This window comes from Microtus ochrogaster, chromosome 10 (assembly GCF_000317375.1).
Source record: "Microtus ochrogaster isolate Prairie Vole_2 chromosome 10, MicOch1.0, whole genome shotgun sequence".
In the NCBI taxonomy this organism is placed as follows: Eukaryota; Metazoa; Chordata; class Mammalia; order Rodentia; family Cricetidae; genus Microtus; species Microtus ochrogaster.
The window spans coordinates 85,339,064-85,362,562 of record NC_022016.1 but is presented as its reverse complement, the minus strand read 5'-3'; the positions used below and the strand labels follow the sequence as shown (position 1 = coordinate 85,362,562).

The window sequence follows — 23,499 nt, the reverse complement described above, 5'->3', positions numbered from 1 at the left end:
GTGAGATGGCGGGAAATCCGAATTCCCTTTCTCTAAATACTATGAAAATCTGGACCATGTAGCTTCCTTTTTGTTATCTCACATGAGCAACATCTGTTATTCTGTGATTCCATGTAAGCGCCAGACATCATTCACATGACATAAACACACATGTGTTTAATAGTAAACACATGAAACAGCATCCCGCACTCACACTCAGAGTTCACACAATCACAGAGCAAATTCTCAGACCTGATGACCAAGAAAATTTATCTGCAACCATTTAAAAAACTTGCTGCTTGAAGAGGCAAGATGGCTCAGTGGGTAAGGTGGAAGGAGAGAGCTGCTCCTACGAGCTGCCCACTGACCTCACACATGCTGTGGCATCATGCCCACACACATGCACATAGGGCTAAACAAACTGGGAAGCTTACTTCCAGCTCCTGCTGTGTGTCTGGATTCCTCAGTTTCCGCAGCTCCTGCTCTGTAACAGGAAGTTCCTCCACTTCATATGATGAGTGCTCACTTTTCCGCTGGCAGAAGTCTGCTATCTGAAATCAAAACAGAACAAGAAGAGAGCTCACACTTCCATATCAACTATAGGTCAAGAGTCACTCACTATATGCCTAGTAAACCTATGGAAAGCTAATGACTCCTCAGATTGCTAGGGAAAGATTTGGGCAATAATTAAGCAGGTACAATTCTGAATCTAGATAACACTCTATTCAGCTAAACACCTTGGGTGCTTCAGAGAGCAAGGACAGGCCTCACAGAGCACAGGCAGGCCCCACAGAGCACAGGCAGGCCCCACAGAGTACAAGTAGGCCCCACAGAGCACGGGCAGGCCCCACAGAGCAAGGACAGGCCTCACAGAGAACAGGCAGGCCTCACAGAGTGCGGGAAGGCCTCGGTGTGCACAGGCAGGTCTCTGCAGTGTGCCTGCTTTGCCATGAGTACCCTTCTGTAAAGCAGTACTACAGATCGTGGTGTGGAGCATGATGCGTTGTATCAGAATGCTCACACAGCACTCCGCTGTCTTATTTCCCTCAGCTCCCTATTACTCTGACTGATGACTCTGTATTTCCAGCACACATCTTGCCTTAAGTCTCAGAGCAGAAGTCCCAATGGCTTTGGGCATCATCATATAGAATCATGAGGCTACCTTAGCTCAGCAAGTGCCAATATAACTTGTTTTCTTCAAGTCTACTCTACATTTGGCTTAGTGGTATGGATCCTTGTCCTCCCTGCTACCTAGAACAGATACCTGGAGGCCAGGTTGCCTCAAGCCTCATCCCACACTCAGTCACTGACCAATCAGATTCCTTTGCATTAGCTTCTCTCCTTCCCCCTCACACATTCACCCTGACCTAAGGCACCATCTCCGATCATCACACCTCTGGAGGCTCTTAGCTAGACTTTCTCTGCCTCCAGTCTTTCCAACACTGTAGCCAATGCACTTATTACAGCTAAATCTTCCTCATACTAACTCCTGACCCCTGCCTGCCTTGAACAAAACATTCCAGCTTCAGTATGAATCTCAGGTCCTAATCCTGTCTCTAGTCTTATTTCTATCATATGCCACGGGCCAGTCTGTTCCCTAATCAGCTTCCCAAATACTATATGACTGTGATGGCAAATATTGGTTGTCAAATTGACTACATCTGGAATTAACTAAAACCTAAGTATTGGGGCACACCTGATTTCCTACTCAATCATTTAAGGTGGGAGTCCCACCCTAAATCTGGGTCACACCTGGTGGCAGCCTATATGAAAGGACATGGGCTAAGGAAAGTTTTTCTTTTGGCCTTGACCTCACTCTTGCTGGCAAGTTCATCTATCCTACTGCTGAGGCATCCTTTCGCTGGTGTTAGACCCTACTTCTTCAGGATTACAACGTAGACTGAATGCATACAGTCTCATGGCTGAACAACTATCAGACTTGGTCTTCTCAGCAGGAGGCAACTACTATTGGATTATCAGGCCATGGCCTATAAGCTACTCGAATAAACCCCTTGTAATATCTATACATATAGCCAGGCAGTGGTGGCACATACCTTTAATCTCAGTTCTCAGGTAGCAGAGGCAGGAAGATCTCTGGGTTAAAGGCCAGCCTGGTCGAAGAGTATGTTTCAGGATAACTGAAGCTACACAGAGAAACCCTGTCTCAAATAAACAACCAAAAAACAAAAACCAGACCACTCACTGCCACATGCTCAGCAGATGAAATGCTGACTAGTTCCAATAGCTGCTCAGCAAATCCCTTCTGTGGGAGCATGCCCATCATAGCAAAGTTCCTCTGCCTTGCCCTTCCCCCAGGTTCACTCTTTTGACTAATTTAGTGCTCAGCTTGAGTATTCTGTCCTGTAGGAAGCTCCCTCAGCCTCAGACCCCAGTCCCTTCTACATCCCCTCACCCCTCGCTTCATGACACAGCACAGTACTTGTTTGTTTGGCTAGGAAAGCTCCCATCTTCTCATGAGGGGGCCACACACCAATTATTCAAAATATTAGTATAATAGTTAACTATATTGAGAATACCACTATGTATTTTTCTTATCTATTTAAATTCTTATAGTTTGGAGATAAAGTTCTTCTGTGATGTGAGACTCCCCTCTGTATGCTTTGAATATCATTGGTTAATTTAAAAAACTGTCTTGGGCCTGCGCAGAGCAGAATAGAGGTAGCTGGGGAGGGGGCGGGCACTAAACAATGCTGAGAGAAAGGAGGCAGAGTGAGAGAGAAGCCATGGAGCTGCAGTCACAGACAAAGATCTGGAACCTTGCTGGTAGGGCACAAACCTCATGGTAAAATATAAAATAATAAAAGGGTTAAGATGTGAGAGCTAGCCAATAAAAAGTTAGAGCTAATAGGCCAAGCAGTGATTTAATTAATACAGTTTCTGTGTGGTTATTTCAGGAGTCTAGGCGGCCAAAAAAAGAAGGCTACACTTCTGATGTAGCCTAGGCTGGCCTTGAACTCAAGAGATCCTGCTGCCTCAGTCTCTTGAATGCTGAGTATGAGAAGTCACCTCCATGCCTGGTTAATTCCTAAGCCTTTTCAGACTTTGTTTATCCTTCTATCTCCATTCACTTCCACTTTAGCTCCCACACAACTCTGGTATGGAGACCCAGGCCTTTCTTACAAAGGAGGACTGCACAGCCCGCATCCAGCATGAGGACACTTAATAAATATTTAACCATGGGGTTGGGAAGAAAAAGACATGGCTTTGTCAGTCCTTCTAATTCTTACCTGGAGTGCTCGAGTTGGTCCATCTGGGATGACTCTGATGGATAACATTCCAGAACCAGGCCTCATCTTTTGATTAACAAACTGTTGTTCTGGTGGAACTGGTCCTAACAGCTCAACAGATGAGTCAGGACCAAGAACAACTTCAGCTCCATCAAACAATCCGGAAAGTCCTCCTTTGGCCTAAAAGACATTAAAGTAAAGAGATACAAGAAAAGGTCATAGCAGAGACTTGGACAATTCAACATAGTACCCGGAGACAAATGAATTGGAGTTCTCCTTTGGGGAGTGGCAGTTTGTTAGCCTAACAGATTTAAAAAGTGGTAGGACTGTGTAAAATGGCAAGGTACATTTACTACATTAATGTGGCAGGTTACACACACACAGTAGGAGGTAACCCCACAAACAAAGTGGATTGCTTTTGCTCCACCTTATAATAAATCTCAGTCACTGAAAATAAGTTTATTAAGTAGCCAAAATCAGTTTTGTTTCTTTGAGTATTATCATTGAGGGTTGTCAAAAAAAAAACCTTAAATATTATAAAATTGAACACTAATCACTCAGCTTTCCAATTAAAAAGCCAGCTTCAGAGCTAAAGTTTCCCAGGCTGATGACTAAACAGCCAAGTCGGTGCCACATCTCAACTGTCATATGGCACTGGGACACATTTAGCAAAAGTCATAATCCTGCTGCGTACCCCATAAACATGCAGGTTGACAGGGTGAGGCCCATGGGGACACACTATAGCTAGAGAGAAGAAATATTTCAATTCTTTCTCTTTGTTTTGTTTTAGTATTCAGAACAGGGCTTTACTCTGTTGCCTGAGCAGCCTCAAACTCATCATCTTCTGACAGGATTGTAGGTACCACCATGCCCACCCATCTTCGTTCATTCTAAGTACTTATACTTAGTTCATTCTAAGTACTGAGTAATAAAAAGGCATATAGGACAGACTTCAATACAAGGAAAGCCTTTCATAAGGGTTAGTTTAGAAAGTATATACATAACCTGGAAAGGGTAGGTCAAAAACCATTTGCAAGCCTTCTATCGCTGTATTTAGCATAGGAATGAAACAAACCCAGTTCCCTAACTAAAACACATTCACAGCAAAGACGTGGTGGGCAGATACAGGAAACAACAAACATTAAAAAGGGATTTGGGAGGGAGGAAAATGCTCCACGAAAATTGGAATTACATGGGCTTTTAAAAAAAACTAGAAGTAAAGTCAGGGTCAGACCCGGAACCCACCAATTATAGCAAGCCTTCTTTTGCCTCTAGAAGTCTGAATTGTATTGCTAATTGAAAATCCCAAATCCACTCCAGATGTGAGCTTCACATAAGTAAGCAGCTGGCCTTTGATGAGAAAAGCTCAGGGCCACAGAGGTAAAGAAAATAAATCTCAGCAAACAGAAGAGGCTTCTTAGGGCTGTACACAGCACCACATGAGAGGACTGCCTGACTCCACCAGGGAGAGAAACACTCACTGTTCAGGGCCTGCTGCTGCACTGTGGATCTCTGAGTGAGTCCCACGGTGTGGTGTTCTCCCTCCCACCCGCGCACCTCAGATGCAGGGGCCCATACCAACCCAAAGAAAGAAAGGGCAGAAATCTCAATCCCTGATAAAGTCCCTGGAAATTTATTAAGCCACAGACTCGCTGATTTGAGGACAAATCCAGTCTAGACTGCTAGTTGCTATAACAAAATACTAACTTTGATACCACTAAGAATGTAGCAATAAGCAAAATCAAAAACATGTATACATACCAATTGGTTATATAATACCAAAATGGTCAGTCTTGAAAACATATACATACAAGTAACACACACACACACATGCATGTACTCACATATTTAACAGGCGTGAATTTGAAAGAGAGCACAGGGAAGATATGGGAGGTTTAAAGGATGAAAATGGTCAAGTGATGCAATTACAACAGAGGAGGAGGGGAAGAGGACCACAACGATGAGGAGAATGATGCTGCACAGCTCATGATGAGCTCCCACGCTTTACCCATCCAAGTACCCATCTTAGCATTAGACTTTTAACAGATACTTTTTTTTATAACCTTCTTTTTAAAAGTACATAGGTAATTTATGTTACCAGGGAAAAACAGTTCAGAATCACAGAAGAAAAAAAAACAGAAGAAAAAAAAAAGTCATCACTCAGGACATCTGCTTCTAACACACTTAGTCCATCACCTTCAAGAACACATCCTATAGAGCTGGAGGGACGGTTCAGTGGTCAAAAAAGTTTGCTGCTCTTGCCGAGGATCCAAGTTCGATTCCCAGCACTCACGCTGAGTACCATTCAAGCACCTATAGCTCCAGTTCCCAGGAATCTGACAGACTCTTTTGAACTCTGCAGGTGCCTGCATTCTAGTGTACACATACCCACACACAGATATGCACAGATACACACAGTTAAAATAAAATAAATTTTGAGCCATGGATGAAGGAGCTGTGGGAGCAGAAGATTATAAGAATTATAAGAGCTATGAATCCTGCTGTGAAAATCTTAGAAATGGCTGCTTAAACAGGACAGGAACAGGGCATGCCAAGATGGAAGGGGGCAAGTTTTATGAGGGTCCCACCCCTAGACAAAGAATCTCAGGCAACAAACAACTGCAGGGAGGAGAACCGGTCACTCCAGGGCTAAGACACCGATATCAGTTATTCAATGCAGAGTGGTCAGCCCTAAAAGGAATGCACACAAAGAACCAAAATGGACTCAGTGGGCTGCATTTATATACACTCGTGGGCATACATACGTATATATGCATGTAACAATAATCAGAGAAAAATCGACTTGAAAGTTGGGGGAGCATGAGAGGGATTTGAGGGAAGGTAGCTGGGGCAGAGAAAAGGAAGGGGAAAGTGATGTGAATCTATTTCAATTAGAAAAATATCTAAAAATAAATCTTTTAAAAGAAAAAAAAGAAAAGACTATTTTCCATGTAGCAACACAAAGATGCACAGCCAAAGTTTCTTGACTACCCTTAACAAAAATGCAGTATGCTCTCTGGTTACTTCTTCCCAGTGGAGAAATCATCATGTATAACATAGGTGAGACTTTGTTTTGAAGAAAGTACAACCCTTGGGCGCTGCGACTGACAGTGTCAAAAGCAACTGACCTGAACAACCAGCCCATGCAAGCCGCAGGTCAATTTTCCTTCCCGGAAGCTCCATGTCTGTGTTGTGCTGCGCCTGCGGTCTGGCTTTCTCAGCATCAGCGGCTCGTATCTGGACAGAGACAAACAGTGAATCCTCTGGGTCAAAGCCTGAGGAGGAACTGAGGCTCAGCCCCTCTGCCTTCCGGCACCCCGCCATGTAATCTGATGGGCATCCTAGTTGAGCCTCACGTGAGGAAAGCCAAAAAACCAGGATGGAGAGCCATAACCCCGGTGTGGGAGTTTCATGGGGCAAGCCATCTTGCAGTTGGGAGCAGCTATCTGCCGAACAGTTAAATCAACTGTCTCTACTGTCTTATTTTTAAATACTCTGGGTCTTAAATTACACATTTGTGTAAATTTATAAAGTACCAAATGAAAACAAACACACTGATATTATGGAGAAACTAATATGTGGTAAATGAAGTAACGTATTTAAACTAATGCAACTCATGCAAACTGTCCAGAGAGTTACACATAAAAACATGTCTCTAGAGTATTGTTTTGGTTTGTTTGTTTGCTTGCTTGCTTGGGTTTTTGGAGTTTTGAGACAGGGTTTCTCTGTATAGCCTTGGAATGTCCTGGAACAAACTGTAGACAAATTAATTCTTCTCGAAAGACAACAAATTATTAGAAATACTTAAGAATAGAAACTTCATTTCTACAAAGCAAGGATAGACTGGAATTCCCAGGAAAGTAGATATTTATTTTCTATCAAAGATCTTATTATTTGATCTTTAACACCTGCATGGGTACTGTCACAATAATTTTTAAAATTAAATAATGTCTGAGAATTTGACAGGCATTAGCCATTAAGGAAAAAAAATACAAAATAAAAAACAAATTCTCAGGAGGGTTTACAGAGCTCTACTTTTGAGGGGAAAATTTCTTGGGTCTGAATTTGAAGGCAATCAGCTTGACTAGTGAGTTACCCATCGGATTACCTGTTGTCTGTCACAGCGGCCAGGCCAGCGATATCCAAGATGGCGGATCCCTCGATGGAGCGTGTGGCTGAGGGCTTGTTGGGGTTGTGAGGAACTGCAGAGCCCTCGTGGGCCAGCATTCCCGACCCTGTCATCCTCCAGAGCTGAGAGCGCTTTCCTGGTTCCTGACAGACAGACACACAGATGTGGCCACAGCTAGCCCTGTCCATCAATCACAAGCCCTCTCTAAGGGCCAAAGATGTTCTCCATTGGAACTGGGCTTGGATGTTTTCCATATCATAGAAAGACCCAACTAAAGATTTCATTATTGTGAATTTCTAATTAACTTTAAATAAAGCATACTAAACTCTTTTTCATCTTTTATTTTATTTTAGTGTGCACATGTATGTGTGTGTTGAATGTTCCACTGTGTGGAAATCTGAGGATAAATCTCAGGAGTTGGTTTTCTCCTTCCATCATGAGATCCGGAGCTCAAACTCAGGTTAGCAGAGTTATGTGACAAACCCTGGGCCATCTTACTGCCCATTTGCTAAAGTCTGAACAAGCAACCAACATTTGTAAGTGGTGCAGATTTCTTAAGAAGTCTTCTTTGGGGGTTAGAGAGATGGCTCAGAGGTTAAGATCACTGACTGCTCTTCCAGAGGTCCTGAGTTCAATTCCCAGCAACCACATGGTGGCTCACAGCCATCTGTAATGAGATCTGGTGCCCTCTTCTGGCATGCAAGCATGCACAGAAGGAATGTATACATAATAAATAAATAAATCTTTAAAAAAAAAAAAAAGAAGTCTTCTTTGGGCTGAAGAGACGGCTCCATGGTTAAGAGCTTTGTGCTCTTGTAGAGGACCAGGTTCACTCCGAGCACCCACATCAGGGAGCAACTGACAGCTGCTTGTAACTCCAGTTCCAGGCAGGCAGCTAGTGACCTTTTCTGGATTCCACAGGCAAAGTACGGATAAGTGTACATACCCACACACAGACATGCACATGTAGGAATAATTAAAAGAAATTCTTATAATGTATGCACCTCTTAATTTTCCTTTAAAAAAAAAGTCAATGACTGGGCAATCTCCTCCCTAGCTATATTGCCATGAATACCACTGTTCCATATGATGACTTCAGGTGTCTTGAGTTCAGAGGAGAGTTTAACTATGCCAAGAATATGTGCAAGTCAGCACCCTGTCTCTGGCATTCCTGTAAACTGCCAGAGCAGGGACAGCGGCAGCCCTCACTACTTCCAGTGCTTACCATCTCAATATTTATGAATTGATTATAACCAATTATTAACTTGGTTGCATTTAAAGGTTATTTTCAGTTGATTGCTTTTGATTTTCAATGCATTTTCTTTGCTAGAATACTTAAATACTGCAATTAGGCTTCCGGGTAAGATAAGGTCAGTCAAGGATGTTTACCTAGTCCATTATATACTACAGGTGATAACACTTATTGAGACCCTGCTGCTGGTCAGGCCTGGGTACAGTAACTCATTCAACCTTAAAAACAATCCAACAAGGTGCATGCTGTTGCTGTCCTTACAGATGAGGAAGTTAGGGTTTGGTGAGAAAAGTTAATTCTCCCATGCTGTCACAACTAGTGACCAGAGGGACTACTTGGACCTGTCCGCTGCCAAAGCCCACTTAACTGTTCTGTAATGTTGCCTCCCCACTGGAGGGACACCTCTCCCAAGCTGCAACTCTCAGGGTCACACACTCACAGCATGTAGGAGCTTCACTGCCGCAATGGACACTTCTGGCTCCGCCCACTAACTCATTCACAAGTTACACACATGCCAGAAAGATCGTTTTTCAGCATTCTACAATTTTTAGAGGCTAGGAATTGAGTCTAGGGCTAGGCAGAGTTCCTCTGCGGAGCTATATTCCCGGCCCTGCATTCTACATCCTACAGAGTAGAAACCAAAGGGTATAAAGTGAATGTCAGAGTCAAGATGCCAGGACCTGAGATCAGTTGCACAGTCACAAGGTGAGCTAGTTCACAACCCGAGCAATGTGGATGAGGCAGCTAAGCTCACGGAGCCTGCTTTCTGACCTGTCAAGAAGGCAAACTAAGCGACCTCTTCAGTTCTTGTAGTAAATGTAAAAACCCAGCCTGGAGAGCTGTGGCTTCATAACTGTATGCTGTGCTACTATCCCCACAACTCTGACACAGCACTACATGAACATTGTCTTATATCATAGGTTCTCAACCCACGGGTTATGACTCCTTGGGGGTGGGGATGGGGGTCAAAGGACACTTTCACAAGGGTTGCATAGCAGATATCCTGCATATCAGATTACATTTACATTACAGTAAGAATTGCAAAATTAGTTTTGAAGTAGAACAAAATAATTTTATGGTTGGAGGGTCACCACAACTATACTAAAGGGAAGCAGCATTAGGAAGATTGAGAACCACTGTCTTAGATGTTTCCTTTATTCCTCCCAGGAAGTCAGTTAAAAAATGTAGCTCGGAAGAAGGGGGAAAGCCAGTCTCAAACTACACCAGCACCCTCTTCTTCCTGCTAGAACTGCTGACTGCTCCTGTAAGATCAAAGTCAGCCTCAGTCTCCAAACGCAGCCTCCCACAGTCTCATCTTTGCTCACATCTGCCCACAGCACCAGCCGGCACAGGAAGCCCCTCAGATGCCACAGGCTGAGTCACCCAGTCGCACAGTGAGGGAAGCTGGCCTGCAGGGACTTACTTATCCCAAGCTGGAAACAACCAGAACTCCCTCTTTAAAATATGGAGATCTTTCCTGGGAGCCCTTTTCCTCTTTCCTAACAATTTAACCCTAAACATTTAGATGTGACTGAGGAAGGAAGAATGTGCCCAGAATGCCCTTGACTATTAGAAACCTGTCTGAATCTGCAGATGTTTGCCCAGATGACAAACTTGGCACTTAAGCCACGGGTGGTGACATGTTAGTGCAAATGCAGATCTCCATCAGGGCTCTCCAGGTCCATGTGCTCCAGATGACAACTTCATGGTCTTCTTCCCTGGTTGCTGCTGCATCTCCATGGTCCCGAACTTCTGCCATCTTTCACTTTCAACTATTTGCTATCACTCTTCCTGCCATTTATTACGATCTTTGACCAAATTTTACTGCTTTCCCCTCCAAATCTAAGTCAGCTAACCGGAATATTTTCCTATACTTACAGGCGTGCCTTGCTCTTCTTACGCTAACTCATCAGAGGACATGAAAAGGGGTACTTGCCAGTGGGACATTTTCCTTTAGTTCAGTTTGAGATAAAAGAAGCAACAGGCAAGAAAAAAAAAATAGAAATCACAATTCACAGCTTCAGGACTGTCCTCTCTCCAGAAGAACTGGGAGTGAGATGGCTGGAACCCCGCAGCCAGCATGATCACAGTGAACACAGCAGGAGCACAAGCCCACAGCCTCCAGGGTTCCCAGCCCAGTTCTTGCAGGGCCAGAGACTCTGGACTAGATGAGCCTGAGCCCCCAACTCTTGTCGCCCACCTCTGAGCCTTTACCTTCTTTTTTAGGATGACTCTCTGCGTCTTTGGGGACACATCCAAGACGAGTTCTGCACAGGTAACTGCCTTGTGGGAAGCCACCGGCCTTCCTTTGCCCTCCTGCAAACTAAGATGAAATAAATGAGTGCACATGTATACACACAGACACACGAGCAATGCATAAACCTCTATTAACAAACAAAAAAGTTGACTGCTGCCGGTCATCTCAATACTTAGTAAACTGAAGGAAGAAGAGAACCCAAGCTAAACAGGAGAAACTCTGTCTCAAAACAGACAAACAAACCAACAGAAACCATGAAGAAAAAGCCTGACAGGACACAGGAATAGAACCACTCTTACCCCTGCACAAGTTAGGACTCACTGGTGAACACAAAACTCTGGCATTTTCCCACTCCTCATAATTTCAGTGGCACAAAATCAAGACATGAAACGATGGTCATGAACCTTTGGTGGGGGCAGGGAAAACCCAAGGTAGGTGTCCAAGGGCAAAGCCACTCTCTGCTCTGCCAAACAGAGCATCAGCATCACCGTACCCCCAAGTCTTGGCAAGAAATGGAATCCTTTTAGGAGGAAAAGAATCCAGAGGGCCAATAGTCACCTTCCCCCAATTCAAGCCTGTGGTGCTTCACTGTGGCTTAAAAATCCCAAGTGTTATGGATTGCTGGTGCAGCTTGGGTGTTTATTATAATATTATTATTTGTGTGGGATGTTGTGGGTTGTACGTAAATGGTCGGGTAAATGCAACTGTATGCGTGCATTGGAGGCCCAGAGAGCAACACTGGGTGTCTGCCTCTACCACTCGGCTCCTCATTATTTGAGACAGGGTCACCACTGGACCTGGGACTCACTGTTTCACTTAGGTTAGCTGGCCGGCAAGACCTAGGATGTGCCCAACTCTGCCCACAGTGCTGGGGTTATGAGCACCGGCCACCACACTTAGCTTCCCATCTGAGAGCCGGAATCCAAACTCAGGAACTTACGCTTGTGAATAAAGAGCTGTGCCCACTGAGCCCTTCTCAGCTTCTCACTTTAGAATACATGCATAATGCTCGAATGATGTTTAATTTAGATCACTTGCCTGTTTGCATCAACCCTTAACATTACAAAAGTACTGATGAGTTCGGTTAATAATTAGTCATCTGGACATCAAAAGCATATGTGACAAAAGCAAAACAAAATTCAACAAATTAGATTTCACTGAAATTAAAAAAAAATTGTCTTTTAAATAATACCTTAAAAAAAAAGTCACAGTCAACCCATAGCATGGGAAATCAAACTGCAAAGCTGAGATGCCTGCTAACTGACTGACAGACAGACAGACAGACAGACAGGCACACAGGCAGCAAGTACACAGCACAGAGCATTTCTCAGACTCATGCAGACTGAACACGTTTCATAAAAGCAGGGTCACAAAAATGTGGCTGAACCCAAAACATGACACTAAGTGAAAGACGCCAGCCAAAAGAAGGTCACCGGGGTGACCCAGACTCAGAGTCTACCCAGTTAGCCAAGCCTACAGGAACAGAAAGGAGATTAGAGGTCACTGAGGTCAGGGTGGAGGAGTGGAAGATAGTGCCAGGGGAGGCTCTTTTAGGAACAGCAAAATGATGATCGTGATGACAACTGCATCAACAGTGTACTAAATGTCACTACCTATTCAGTTTGAAATGGTTAATTTTCTGTGACATGAATCTGACCTCAATAAAAATAAAAATTAAAGAAAAAAAACTGTTCTTTCTTCCGAGAATGCAGACCAATAGCATTCGGTAGACCCCAAAACTGGTTCCAAGTCCTAGCACCCAAACAGGGCCTGGGCTTCCAAGAGCTTCTCTCCCTCCCTGCTCCCGACCCTCACCCTCTCGGGCCACCATAGGACTCTCCCTTCGGAGCTCAGCGGCTGATGGTACTTACAGAAACCAGAGCAAGTGGGGCTTACAACCAGACAGAACTGGTTTCTCAGGCACTAACCCTTAAGAAGGTTACATTGGTCAGTGCCATAGGAACAGCCCACAAACAAACCTTATTAGCCAAAGTCAAGACAAACACCACAGGAATTCAAGATCCAGGAAGAGACTTATCAATTGTTCAGGTTAGGCTCAGCCCCTGCAGGAAGCCCTTAAAGGAAAAGTTGCTGCTACCCTACAGGGGTGGGGGTAGGGAAGGCAGAGGCAGGCAGATCTCTGAGTTTGAAGCCAGCCTGGTCTACAGAGCAAATTCTAGGACGCCCAGGACTGTTACACAAAGATACCCTCTCGGAGACGGGTGTGTGTGTGTGTGTGTGTGTGTGTGTGTTTACAGATGAGAATGTGGACTAGACTCTCAAGGAAAAACCTGGGCTTGGAGTTTAGTAAAGAAAGCATTGGCTGTGACTTGTCTCCTCAGAAACTATTTAAACTTTAAAAACCAGTGACTAGTTAGAAGATTCTGCTTTGCATGAACTATAATTAAGTCCAGAATTACCCGGAGAACGTGTACGTGGCAGCAATGTAAATGAAATTTTCGTAGTACAACTGTCGGTTATTCTGGAAGTCATTCATGTTGCAGCTGATCTCCGAGGAGCCTGCCCCCTTAACAGTCAATGTGATGAAGGGTGGGAGGGTGGGCTCATCCCAGGCATAATCCAGTGATGTCATGGGCTTCACTTCAGTCCGCAGCCTGGGTTCAGCTACGCCATGCTGAGTGAAGACAACAGGAACCTAGAGGGCAGAGGACTTTGTTCAGGGCAGTTTCCTGGAAAGTGAGCCAGCCAGACCAAGGTGGACGCTCCCATTGTCCCAGTGACAGGACAAGGCAAGGAACACAGGCAACTGGAAACAGAGTGCCTGGCAGCTCAAACTGTGACTGCAGCTCCAGGAAAAGCCATAAGTGAACTTTGTAGGTGCCGATACATAATACACGCACATAAATAAAAATGCAAAAACAATCCATCTTAAGACACTTTGCCAAAATATCCAAGGCAGCAATTCCATTGCTCCCTGTGAATGTCTGAATACGAAAAGAATGGGGAACTGGTCCTAAAAAGTCTTATATTCTAAGACACATAACTTGAAGGAGTAATTTAAAATGAATCTTATGGGTCAGGGAGTTGCTCAGCAGATAAAGGTACATGTTGCCAAGCTTAATGGCCTGAGTTTGATCCCCCAGGAACCACCTACTGGAAGAAAACCAACACCTGAACCATGGTCTTAGGCCTTAACATGTCTGTGGCACTCAAACACACACACACACAAAATAAAAGACAGAATCTCATAATTTCCACTTAACATTTAGGATTATGAAAATGTGCTGGGCAATGGTAGTACCCACCTTTAATCCCAGCACTCTAGAGGTAGAGGCAGGCAGGATCTGAGTTCGAGGCCGACCTGGTCTACAAAAGCTAAGTCTAGAACAGGCTTCAAAGCTACAGAGAAACCCTGTCCTGAAAAACAAAAAACAAAACAAAACAACAACAACAAAATGCTAGCTGTAATTGAGCAACAGCAATGGACCCACTCAGCTCTTCCTGAGCAGCCTGATCCCTTTCTCTGCCTGCACAGCATGTCTACAGGGAACACCGTGACAACCAAATTCTTAGTCAAAAAGAAGTTTTGGGGGCAGAAAATTTACTTCAACCTGGATGAGGCAGCTTAGTGACCATCATAATCGGCAGATGTGGCTGGAAAGATGGCTCAGTGGTTAAAGCACTTGTTCTTCCAGAGGACCTGGGATCGATTCCCAGTACTCACATGGCGACTCACAATTATCTATAACTCCAGTTCCAGGGGAATCTAATGCCCTCTTCTCTCTCTGAAGATACTTGGTGCATACATGTACATGCAGACAAAATGCTCAGACACATGAAATAAATTAGGACATCTAAAAATAATAATACCAGTTGAAACACCTCTTCAGAGTTGGGGCTTCAGGGTCACAGAGCTCTAGTAAGTGTCACGTGTGTACCGTACCACAGTCTTCCACCCTGCCCCACATGAGCAGCCAGCCCTCCTCATAAGGGTGCAGTACCTTGGAAAAGTTGTCAATTCTGAAAGGAGGCGGTAACTGGTCTGTGTCACTAAAGGAGATCCTGTATGTAGCTCCTCGGAGAGTAATTTCCACTCGGAGGAAGAAGCATTTCCCCAGGGTGTCCCTGCAGGACAAGGAGCAAAGGCCACATTAAAAGGAGACAGGCTGAAGAGATGGCTAGAGAGAGCTGCAACTCTGGTTCCAGGAGCACCTGATGTCTTCTGAGTTCCAAGGGCACCAGAAACCCATTCAATACATAAACATGCATGCACTCAAACACAAATGCACATAAAACAAAAATAAATCTTAAAAAAAAGTGGGGGACTTGGGAATATACCCAAGAGAGGCCCCATCATACAACAAAAGTATATGCTCAACTATGTTCATAGCAGCATTGTTCGTAATAGCCAGAACCTGGAAACAACCTAGATGCCCTTCAATAGAAGAATGGATGAAGAAAGTATGGAATATATACATATTAGAGTACTACTCAGCAGTAAAAAACAAGGACTTCTTGAAGTTTGGGTACAAATGGGATGGAAATAGAAAACACTATCCTGAGTGAGGTAAGCCAGACCCAAAAAGAGGAACATGGGATGTACTCACTCATATTTGGTTTCTAGCCATAATTAAAGGACAGTGAGCTTATAATTCGCAATCCTAGAGAAGCTAAATAAGAAGGTGAATCCAAAGACAAACATATAGGCATCCTCCTGAATATTAACCTTCATCAGGCGATGAAAGGAGACAGAGACAGAGACCCAAATTGGAGCACCAATTTGGTCCAAATCAGGAGCAGAAGGAGGGAGAGCACGAGCAAGGAACTCAGGACCGCGAGGGGTACACCCACACTCTGAGACAATGGGGATGTTCTTTCGGGAATTCACCAAGGCCAGCTGGCCTGAGTCTGAAAACGCATGGGATAAAACCGGACTTGCTAAACATAGCGGACAATGAGGACTACTGAGAACTCAAGAACAATGGCAATGGGTTTTTGATCCTACTGCACGTGCTGGCTTTGGGGGGGCCTGGGCAGTTTGGATGCTCAACTTACTAAACCTGGATGGAGGTGGGCGGTCCTTGGACTTCCCACAGGTCAGGGAACCCTGATGGCTCTTCAAGCTGATGAGGGAGAGGGACTTGATCGGGGGAGGGGGAGGGAAATGGGAGGCAGTGGCGGGGAGGAGGCAGAAATCCTCAATAAATAAATAAATTAAAAAAAAGTGGGGGACAGACTGTGGTCCCTTGGCTCCTCATTTACAACATTGTGCACACATATACAAGGATGCTGGCAGCTGCAGCCCACTGCATGGTCCCTGAGCAAACTTAGGAAGTAGGAGGACTAGAGAGATGGCTCGGCAGGTAGGAAACATATGGCTCGTGAAAAACCAGAGCTAAGTCCCAACACCTACATTAAGAGGCTCACAACAACCTATAACTCCAGGTCCAGGGGATCTAACGACTACTTTGGGTCTCCTCAGACACGAGCACTCACACCACACCTACCCACACGCGTGCATGCACATAATTAAAGTTTTAATTTAGAAAGTAGAAACTGTTAACAGCAAAAAGTGGTGATTTCCTAATCATCTCTTCAGGTGATATTCTTTTACGAAGACCTGTGAAAGGAAAGGATATAGTTCAGACATTCAAGGTCATTCTCAAGTACACACTGAGTTCTAGGCCAGCCTGGGCTACATGAGACCCTGGGGAAAGAAGTACATGTGTTCTATTTTGTGTTTATGAGCACTGTATTTAGATATATTGACTAGAGGAAAGAAGAACCTACTTTTACAAAAAATATCAATTAACAAATGAAGAAATTTTTAAAGATCACCATTTCAAATCCCTTACATAACAATTTCAGTTTTGTAAATAGTTTGGGGACACAGAATATTGGACTGCCAATGCTGCCTCAACAGGTTAGTTCTCTTCATGAAGATGGAAAGGAGATTTTTGCAGCAGAGAGAGAAGGTGGGCACCACGAAAGCCAAGTGATGATCAAACCAAACCAGTAACAAGATCAATGTGCCACAGCCCTTCTGAGGCGACTCTAGAGGAACTGTTCACACAAAGGGCCGACCTGACCTACACACAGGACACTGGCATCCAAATGCAGAAAAGAGCACATCCTACAAGACCACAGCAGCAACTGGCAAACAAACACCACTGGCTCACAGCCAAGAAGAGAGAGCTGGGTCGACTCTCCACTGCAGCACATAAAAGCATCTGCAGCTGCATTGGACAAGTGACCACTGACGGGATCCCAGCTCAGAGAAAGTGCACTGCGGTGAAGGAGAGCATGCCAATTCACCCAGGCTGTGACAGAGACTGCACGGTGCTCTACTAAATTCCTTGTGAGTGTATTGATGGTATCATAGTTATGGTATTACTATTTGTTTTAAAAACAAAGGTATTTCCCTAGATACATATGATACCATTGTTTGTGGTAGGTGCTGGATTTAATACAGCTCAAGTATCACGATGACCTGGACTTTCTTTCCAATGGTTCAGCAAAGTGCACTCACATGTGCTCAACCCCCAGAGCAGGTGTGGGAAAAGGGGAGGGACAGAAGTGGGGAGGTGAGATATGGAAGAGTTCCCTGTACTGCTCCTGGGACTTCTCATTCAAATTGTTTCCAGATGAAAAATTGGGGAAAGGAAAAGCAATGGGTGGGTGGCACCGGTCACTCGGTAGCTTAGATTACACACTAAAGCCATTTTTTAAAGGATTAACACTAGGCATACAGTCACCACTTTCCCTTTTACCCCACCCTCACCTTTATAAAGTAATCAGCTTTAATCTCAGCCTAATGAATGGCTCCCAACAGCATGTTTATTTTAGCAGAAATAGAAAAAAAACCACAAAATTCCTATGGATCTCAAGAATTCTGAACAAAAGAGCCACCAAAACGAAACTGAAGGTCTCCCATGGCCTCACTTCAAAAGGTACTATGAAGCTACAGCAACCAACTAGGCACGCAGACAGGCCAGTGAGTGAACAGGAACCCCAGAAACAAACCCTTGTGTGTACGGCCAAATGCCTTCCAACAACCAATGCCGCTGGAGAAGCAGAACATCCACATGCCAAGTGGCTCCTCACAGTTATACCACACACAAGGGTTAACTCAAAGCGGACTAGACCCAAAAGAGTTGAGATTATAAAACCCTTAAGCAAACAAAGGAAAACAGCTTCATGGCACTGGATTTGACAACTGTTTCTGCAATGCATTATCAAAAGCAACCAAAGAAGCAATAAACTGGATTCAACAACAAAGAGATTATCATAGAAGGCAATCAGCAGCATGTAAAGGCAGAAGTGCAGATGTGCAAATCCCATACGTGGTTGGGGCTAACATACAAAAGGAACAACAACCAGCTCAAATAGCCCAATACAAAAGTGGGCAAGGATCCGAAGAAGACAAACAGGCTCATGAAATGATCATTAGAGAACTGTGAGCCAGTGCCATAGTGAGGGCAGGGGCTGAGCTCAGGAGCAAAGTACCTGCTGCCATTTATGAGAACTTGGCGGCTCAATACCCAGTAGCCCAGAGACAGCCCATAGTGAGATTCCCTGCTCACTGCTATTGAAATAACTACTACAGACATCATCAACAGCAAATGCTAAGCTTGGTAAAGCTGTGGAGAAACTACAGCCCCCAGGCACAGCTCACAGGAAAATAAAATGCTATAATCCTAACAAAACACAGCATAGCACACTCTTGAAAGATTAAAAATGATAAAGCCAATGACCTATACCTGTGACCTATGTCTACAATCCTGGCCACTGAGGAGGCTGAAGTGGGGAGACTGTTGGAGTTCTCAGTTCAAGACTAGACTAAACAACACAGTAAGACCTTGTATTAAAGAAAAAATTTAGAAATAAAACAGCTGACATGGTGCCACACACCTTTAATTCACGAACTCAGAAGGCAAAGGGGCAAACAGATCTCCATGAGTTCAAGGTCAGCCTAGTCTATATAGCAAATTTCAGGCCAGCCAAGGCTGCAGAGAAGACCCTATCTCAAAAAAAAAACAAATAAAGCCGGGCGGTGGTGGTGCATGCCTTTAATCCCAGGCAGAGGCAGGCGGATCTCTGTGAGTTCGAGACCAGCCTGGTCTACAAGAGCTAGTTCCAGGACAGGCTCCAAAACCACAGAGAAACCCTGTCTCGAAAAACCAAAAAAAATAAAAAATTTAAAAAAAATTTTTAAATATCATATTATCCAACAATTATATTCCTGGATCTACACACTAAAGAATTGAAACCAGGGTCTGGAGTACACATGCGCACACCTGTGTTCACAGTAGGAACCAAAAGGTGGAAGCATCATTAGGTAGACAAACAAAATGGGAACAGACATGAGATGCTATTCAGCCTTTAAAAGGAAGAAAATGCTAACCCATGCCACATGGATAAACATAAAGGATATTATCCTAAGTAAAATAAGATAGTCATGAGAAGATAAGTATTGTACATCTCCACTCATATATTGTCGAGTAATCAAATTTCTAGATACACCATGTAGAATGGGTACTGCCAAGGCTGGGGCAAGGGAAACAGTAATTTAATTGGTGTAGAGTCTGAGTTTTACAGGGCATGCTCTAGGCTCTGTGTGCATGGATATGAATGGGCACTGGCTGCTCAAGAGTGTGCAGCAATGTGTGTACTGGCTAATCAAGGCGGGGTGGCAGGGGAGAGTCATGGTTGTTCCTTCAAAGGGAGGGATGCATAACTTGTTATCTACCTTGAAAGCTGGGGGCTGATAGTAGCCTGGTGACCTTTTTACTATCTGTGAGGCTGAGATCACACTGGATCCCCCACCCCAGATCCTTATCGTAAGCTTGCCAGTCTACAGAACCCATCTTTATGGAAGGTGTCACATGTTCTTTATAGGATTTTCAATATAGTCATATATTAAGTTTTATTGTCCAAATGGACTGAGTTAATTATCACCAGGAAAATTTTCAAGAAATTGTGCTATGGTTAAATATGCCTAAAATAAACTACTTGGAAGTAGTCTGAACTAACACCAGCTAAGTCATATTGAACAGAACAACCTTCTTGCCTCCCACTCTGCTGGTTTAGGGGTTGCAAAGATCCCTGCATGTGTGCAGCAATGAGAATATGCACTGATTGTTCGAGGGCACAATCAAAAAAGGTGATCACTGTAGCCAAGAAGTTTAAAGTCAAGCTGGACAATCAAGCAAAAAATAACCTTCAGTCTCAAGAAAACAAAACCCTAAAAATTGTTGTTGATGATGGGGTTAAGAATGTGTTCAATGGTAGTAACTGCTTAGCATGTACAAAGCCCAAGGTTCAACCGCAAAAAAATATAACAATAACAATAAAGCATTTGATGAAACAGGAAGGAAATTAAGTCATCTTGAGCTAGCTGAGGCTGAATTTGGATGATTTTTCTAACAAGGACCTGAGGTTCACTGGATTGAGCAAAGAAGATGTGTTTAGATTTGTCAACTTGACACAAACAAAAATAACCTGGAAAGAAAGTTTGATTGATGGATTGTCTCACATCAGGTTGGTCTGTGGCTCTGTCAGGGACTGTCTTAATTTAGTTAATCAATATGAGAAGACCTACTCTATGGTGGTAGCACCATTCCCTAGGCAAAATATCCTGAGCTGTATGACATTGGGGAAATGGATTAAAGCACATCTAATAAACAAGTGAGCATGCATGCATTCATTTCTTTCTCTCTGCTCATACGTGACTAGCCATTTGGGGTGTCATCCTTGACTCCTCCACTATGTTGGACTATAAACTAAAAGCATAAACTAAAATAAACCTTTTTCTCCCCCAAGTTGAGATTTTTTTTTCCTTTTTCTTTCTTTTTCTTTTTCTTTTTCTTTTTCTTTTCTTTTCTTTTTTTTTCTTTTTTGGTGGTTGTGGGGGGTATCAGGATATTTTTATCATGGTAACAGAAATGAAACAAGACAGAAGAACATTCAAATGCAAAAGAATAAACAGGATAGTTACCACCAGTAGCACCACCTGAACACAAACAGCAATAGAGTTATAGGCACTCACTCTGGACTTCACACACCATAAGACCAGAGAACTGTATTCGTCACTTAAAGCTGCTAACATCTTCTATAACTCATCTGATCAAAATGCTGCCATTTCCTTGGGGTTTTACAAGTTCTGAGAACTCAATCAGAGCTCGATCAAGCCTCAAACTCACCTCATGTTGATATGGAAGGAATTATTCTTGTTGACTTCAAAGCCTCCAGACCAAATGCAATTGGGAACGTCCATCAGCCTGACACACAACAGCTGGTCGTAGTCATTGCGTGGCCAGTGAAACACCACACTGGAACCAGGCAAGGTGGAAATGTAGCCATTGGGGTTGGATGTTCCCTAAAACACACAGATCGGGGCTGTAGTCACACACAATTCTTGCTGAGTTCCTACTCTCAGCCTTATCCTACACAAGAGCTGCTGGGTCACTCATGTCATAAAACACAGTCTCGATGAGAAGCGAGCCTCTATTTTAAAAACAAGCTCTGGCCATTCTTCAAAGCAAACTGCTTACCTGTCCCCGGGCAAATTCCCTTTGTGCAAATGCAAGCTTGTGAGATGATTTATTATCCAACAGGTAACGGGGGGCAAAGATGACCATACAAGTGTCAATATAGCGACCTCGGCCTTTCTTGACATCAATACCTACAAATGACAAGAACCATTTCATTGATTAATTATGACTGAAAATTCTTGTTCTGACAAAAATAAGTAGCCTTCATAATTCCTTAGTTCCTGTGAGCAAACACGTATGTCATCTGGAGTGGGTATGAAGCCCTTCAACAATGGAATGGAAATATTAGCTCCTCACAATGTTTAATTCCTTTTAGAAAGCCCTGGGGGTGGGTGGCGAGATGGCTCAGTGGGTAAAGACAACCTGATTTTGATCCCTCAAACCCACACTGCTCACTCCTATTAGTTGTCCCCTGACCTCTACACAATGTATATGGCATACACGCATGCATACAAAAAATAAGTAAATGTTTTAAAAATCTCAGGGTTTCCCCTGTATATACCACTATAATAACAGCTAAGACACATGGATGTTTTGGTTGCATATAGCTTAGGTTTCTGTTTATGAAACTAATCATTCAGACAACTCCACGCTACAATGATGCTTATACTTGGGACCCAAACTCCCCCCACCAAGAGATCTGCCTTTGATAAATGGAATCCTCCAACTACTTAGTTGGATTCTACACCACTCTGAACTCAATTAAGTACTCTATCTAGAATCTTCTCTAGTAATTTTAGTCTACTATCCAATAATCCAACTCATAAGCAATGCTAGGATTTATTTATTCATTAAAAAATAGGTCTTCCCCACTTACTACAAACTGGAAACATACATATATATGCATTCATAAAACACCCAGTGAGAAAGAAATCTCAAACCAACTAGTTTCACATAAAGACAAATGAAGTCACACTGAGTCACCTTGTAAAATCTGATGACAATTTTAAAAACTACAACACTCAGCAGGATGACTCACTCATTCGCTATGACAATAAATACAAGAAATAAGTTCAAAGCTCTGTGCTGAGTTCTGGATATACAATAATTAAAAATACTTATACCCAAAGTAATAAAAATAGCAGTCCTAATGCTTATCGACCCCTTCATATAGGCTAGGCCCTCTGTGTGGCTTTACACTTAATTTTCACAACATCCCTCTGGAATAAGGGTATTAGTCACTTCTGCTGCACTAAGGCATGGGAAGTGGAGTCACGTGATCTAGGTCATGCAGCTACAGACAAGGCTAGGAGGTCAGCCTAGGCACCTAGTGAGAGTCAGCACCCCTCCCAGTTACAGGTACCAACCTAAGGACCCCTAGCGTGCTTCAATTGGCCTGAGAGGTCATAAAAAGACTGAGCAGTCTCTGGAGACTGTCTCTGGAATTCTTACCTAAGATACCACATGTCTCAAGAGTGATGGGAAACCCCCACACACTTTTCTTCTGGGACAAGAAGAAAAGCTTAAGTTGCCAGAAACCAACAGTGTCAGCGTCAGCAGATCTTACTAATAAGAAATCCACTTCAAAAGCTGGCCCAGAGCAGCACAGGCACCCTGCTTCTGGGAAAAGGTGATCTTTCTATTTCCCTTCTATCCTAGTTTACACCCTGGCAGACCCTGATGAATTTAGCTGAGATCAAAATGCACAAAATCCTTCTTTTTCAAGGTGCATATCCCGGCTTTTCTGCTGGGGATTGCCTTGACAACGCACACACAAATGTCACAAAGCCGAGGACTTTTAAGATCCTATCTTGGCCGATTCCTTTTGTCCCTTCACTTGGAAGGACAGAATTCAGATGACAGGCCTATAAGGAACACAGGTTTACAGACACTGACAGGTTACACATGCGTTCACAATTTACACCTGGATCCACGACTACATACACATGTACATTACACATGTGCTCAGTGCTCTACTTGCTTGTCTGCCACAACTCTGTGGCTCTGAGCAAGAGTTGTGCTAAAAGAAGTAACTTTGAGCCCAGTGGTGGTGGTGCATGTCTTTAATCCCAGAACTTGGGAGGAAGAGGCAGGCGGATCTCTGTAAGTTCGAAGCCAGCCTGGTCTACAAGAGCTAGTTCCAGGACAGGCTCCAAAGTTACAGAGAAACCCTGTCTTGA

The 23,499-nt window shown here is 43.7% G+C and overlaps 1 protein-coding gene across 6 annotated transcripts in view; it reads right to left on the bottom strand.

Moving 5' to 3' along the window:
* The window catches only part of Vps13d (vacuolar protein sorting 13 homolog D), a 227,774-nt gene that overhangs the window by 91,837 nt on the left and 112,438 nt on the right, over nucleotides 1–23,499 (bottom strand). For all 6 annotated transcript variants that reach the window (XM_026782068.1, XM_026782067.1, XM_026782066.1 and 3 more), the window contains 9 exons: nucleotides 21,380–21,510; nucleotides 21,029–21,204; nucleotides 14,828–14,951; nucleotides 13,286–13,521; nucleotides 10,823–10,931; nucleotides 7,336–7,499; nucleotides 6,356–6,464; nucleotides 3,228–3,407; nucleotides 414–530 (listed from right to left, as the gene is read on the bottom strand). In XM_026782068.1, coding sequence (XP_026637869.1) covers nucleotides 414–530; nucleotides 3,228–3,407; nucleotides 6,356–6,464; nucleotides 7,336–7,499; nucleotides 10,823–10,931; nucleotides 13,286–13,521; nucleotides 14,828–14,951; nucleotides 21,029–21,204; nucleotides 21,380–21,510 — 1,346 coding nt within the window. The remainder of the gene's footprint in view (nucleotides 1–413; nucleotides 531–3,227; nucleotides 3,408–6,355; nucleotides 6,465–7,335; nucleotides 7,500–10,822; nucleotides 10,932–13,285; nucleotides 13,522–14,827; nucleotides 14,952–21,028; nucleotides 21,205–21,379; nucleotides 21,511–23,499) is intronic.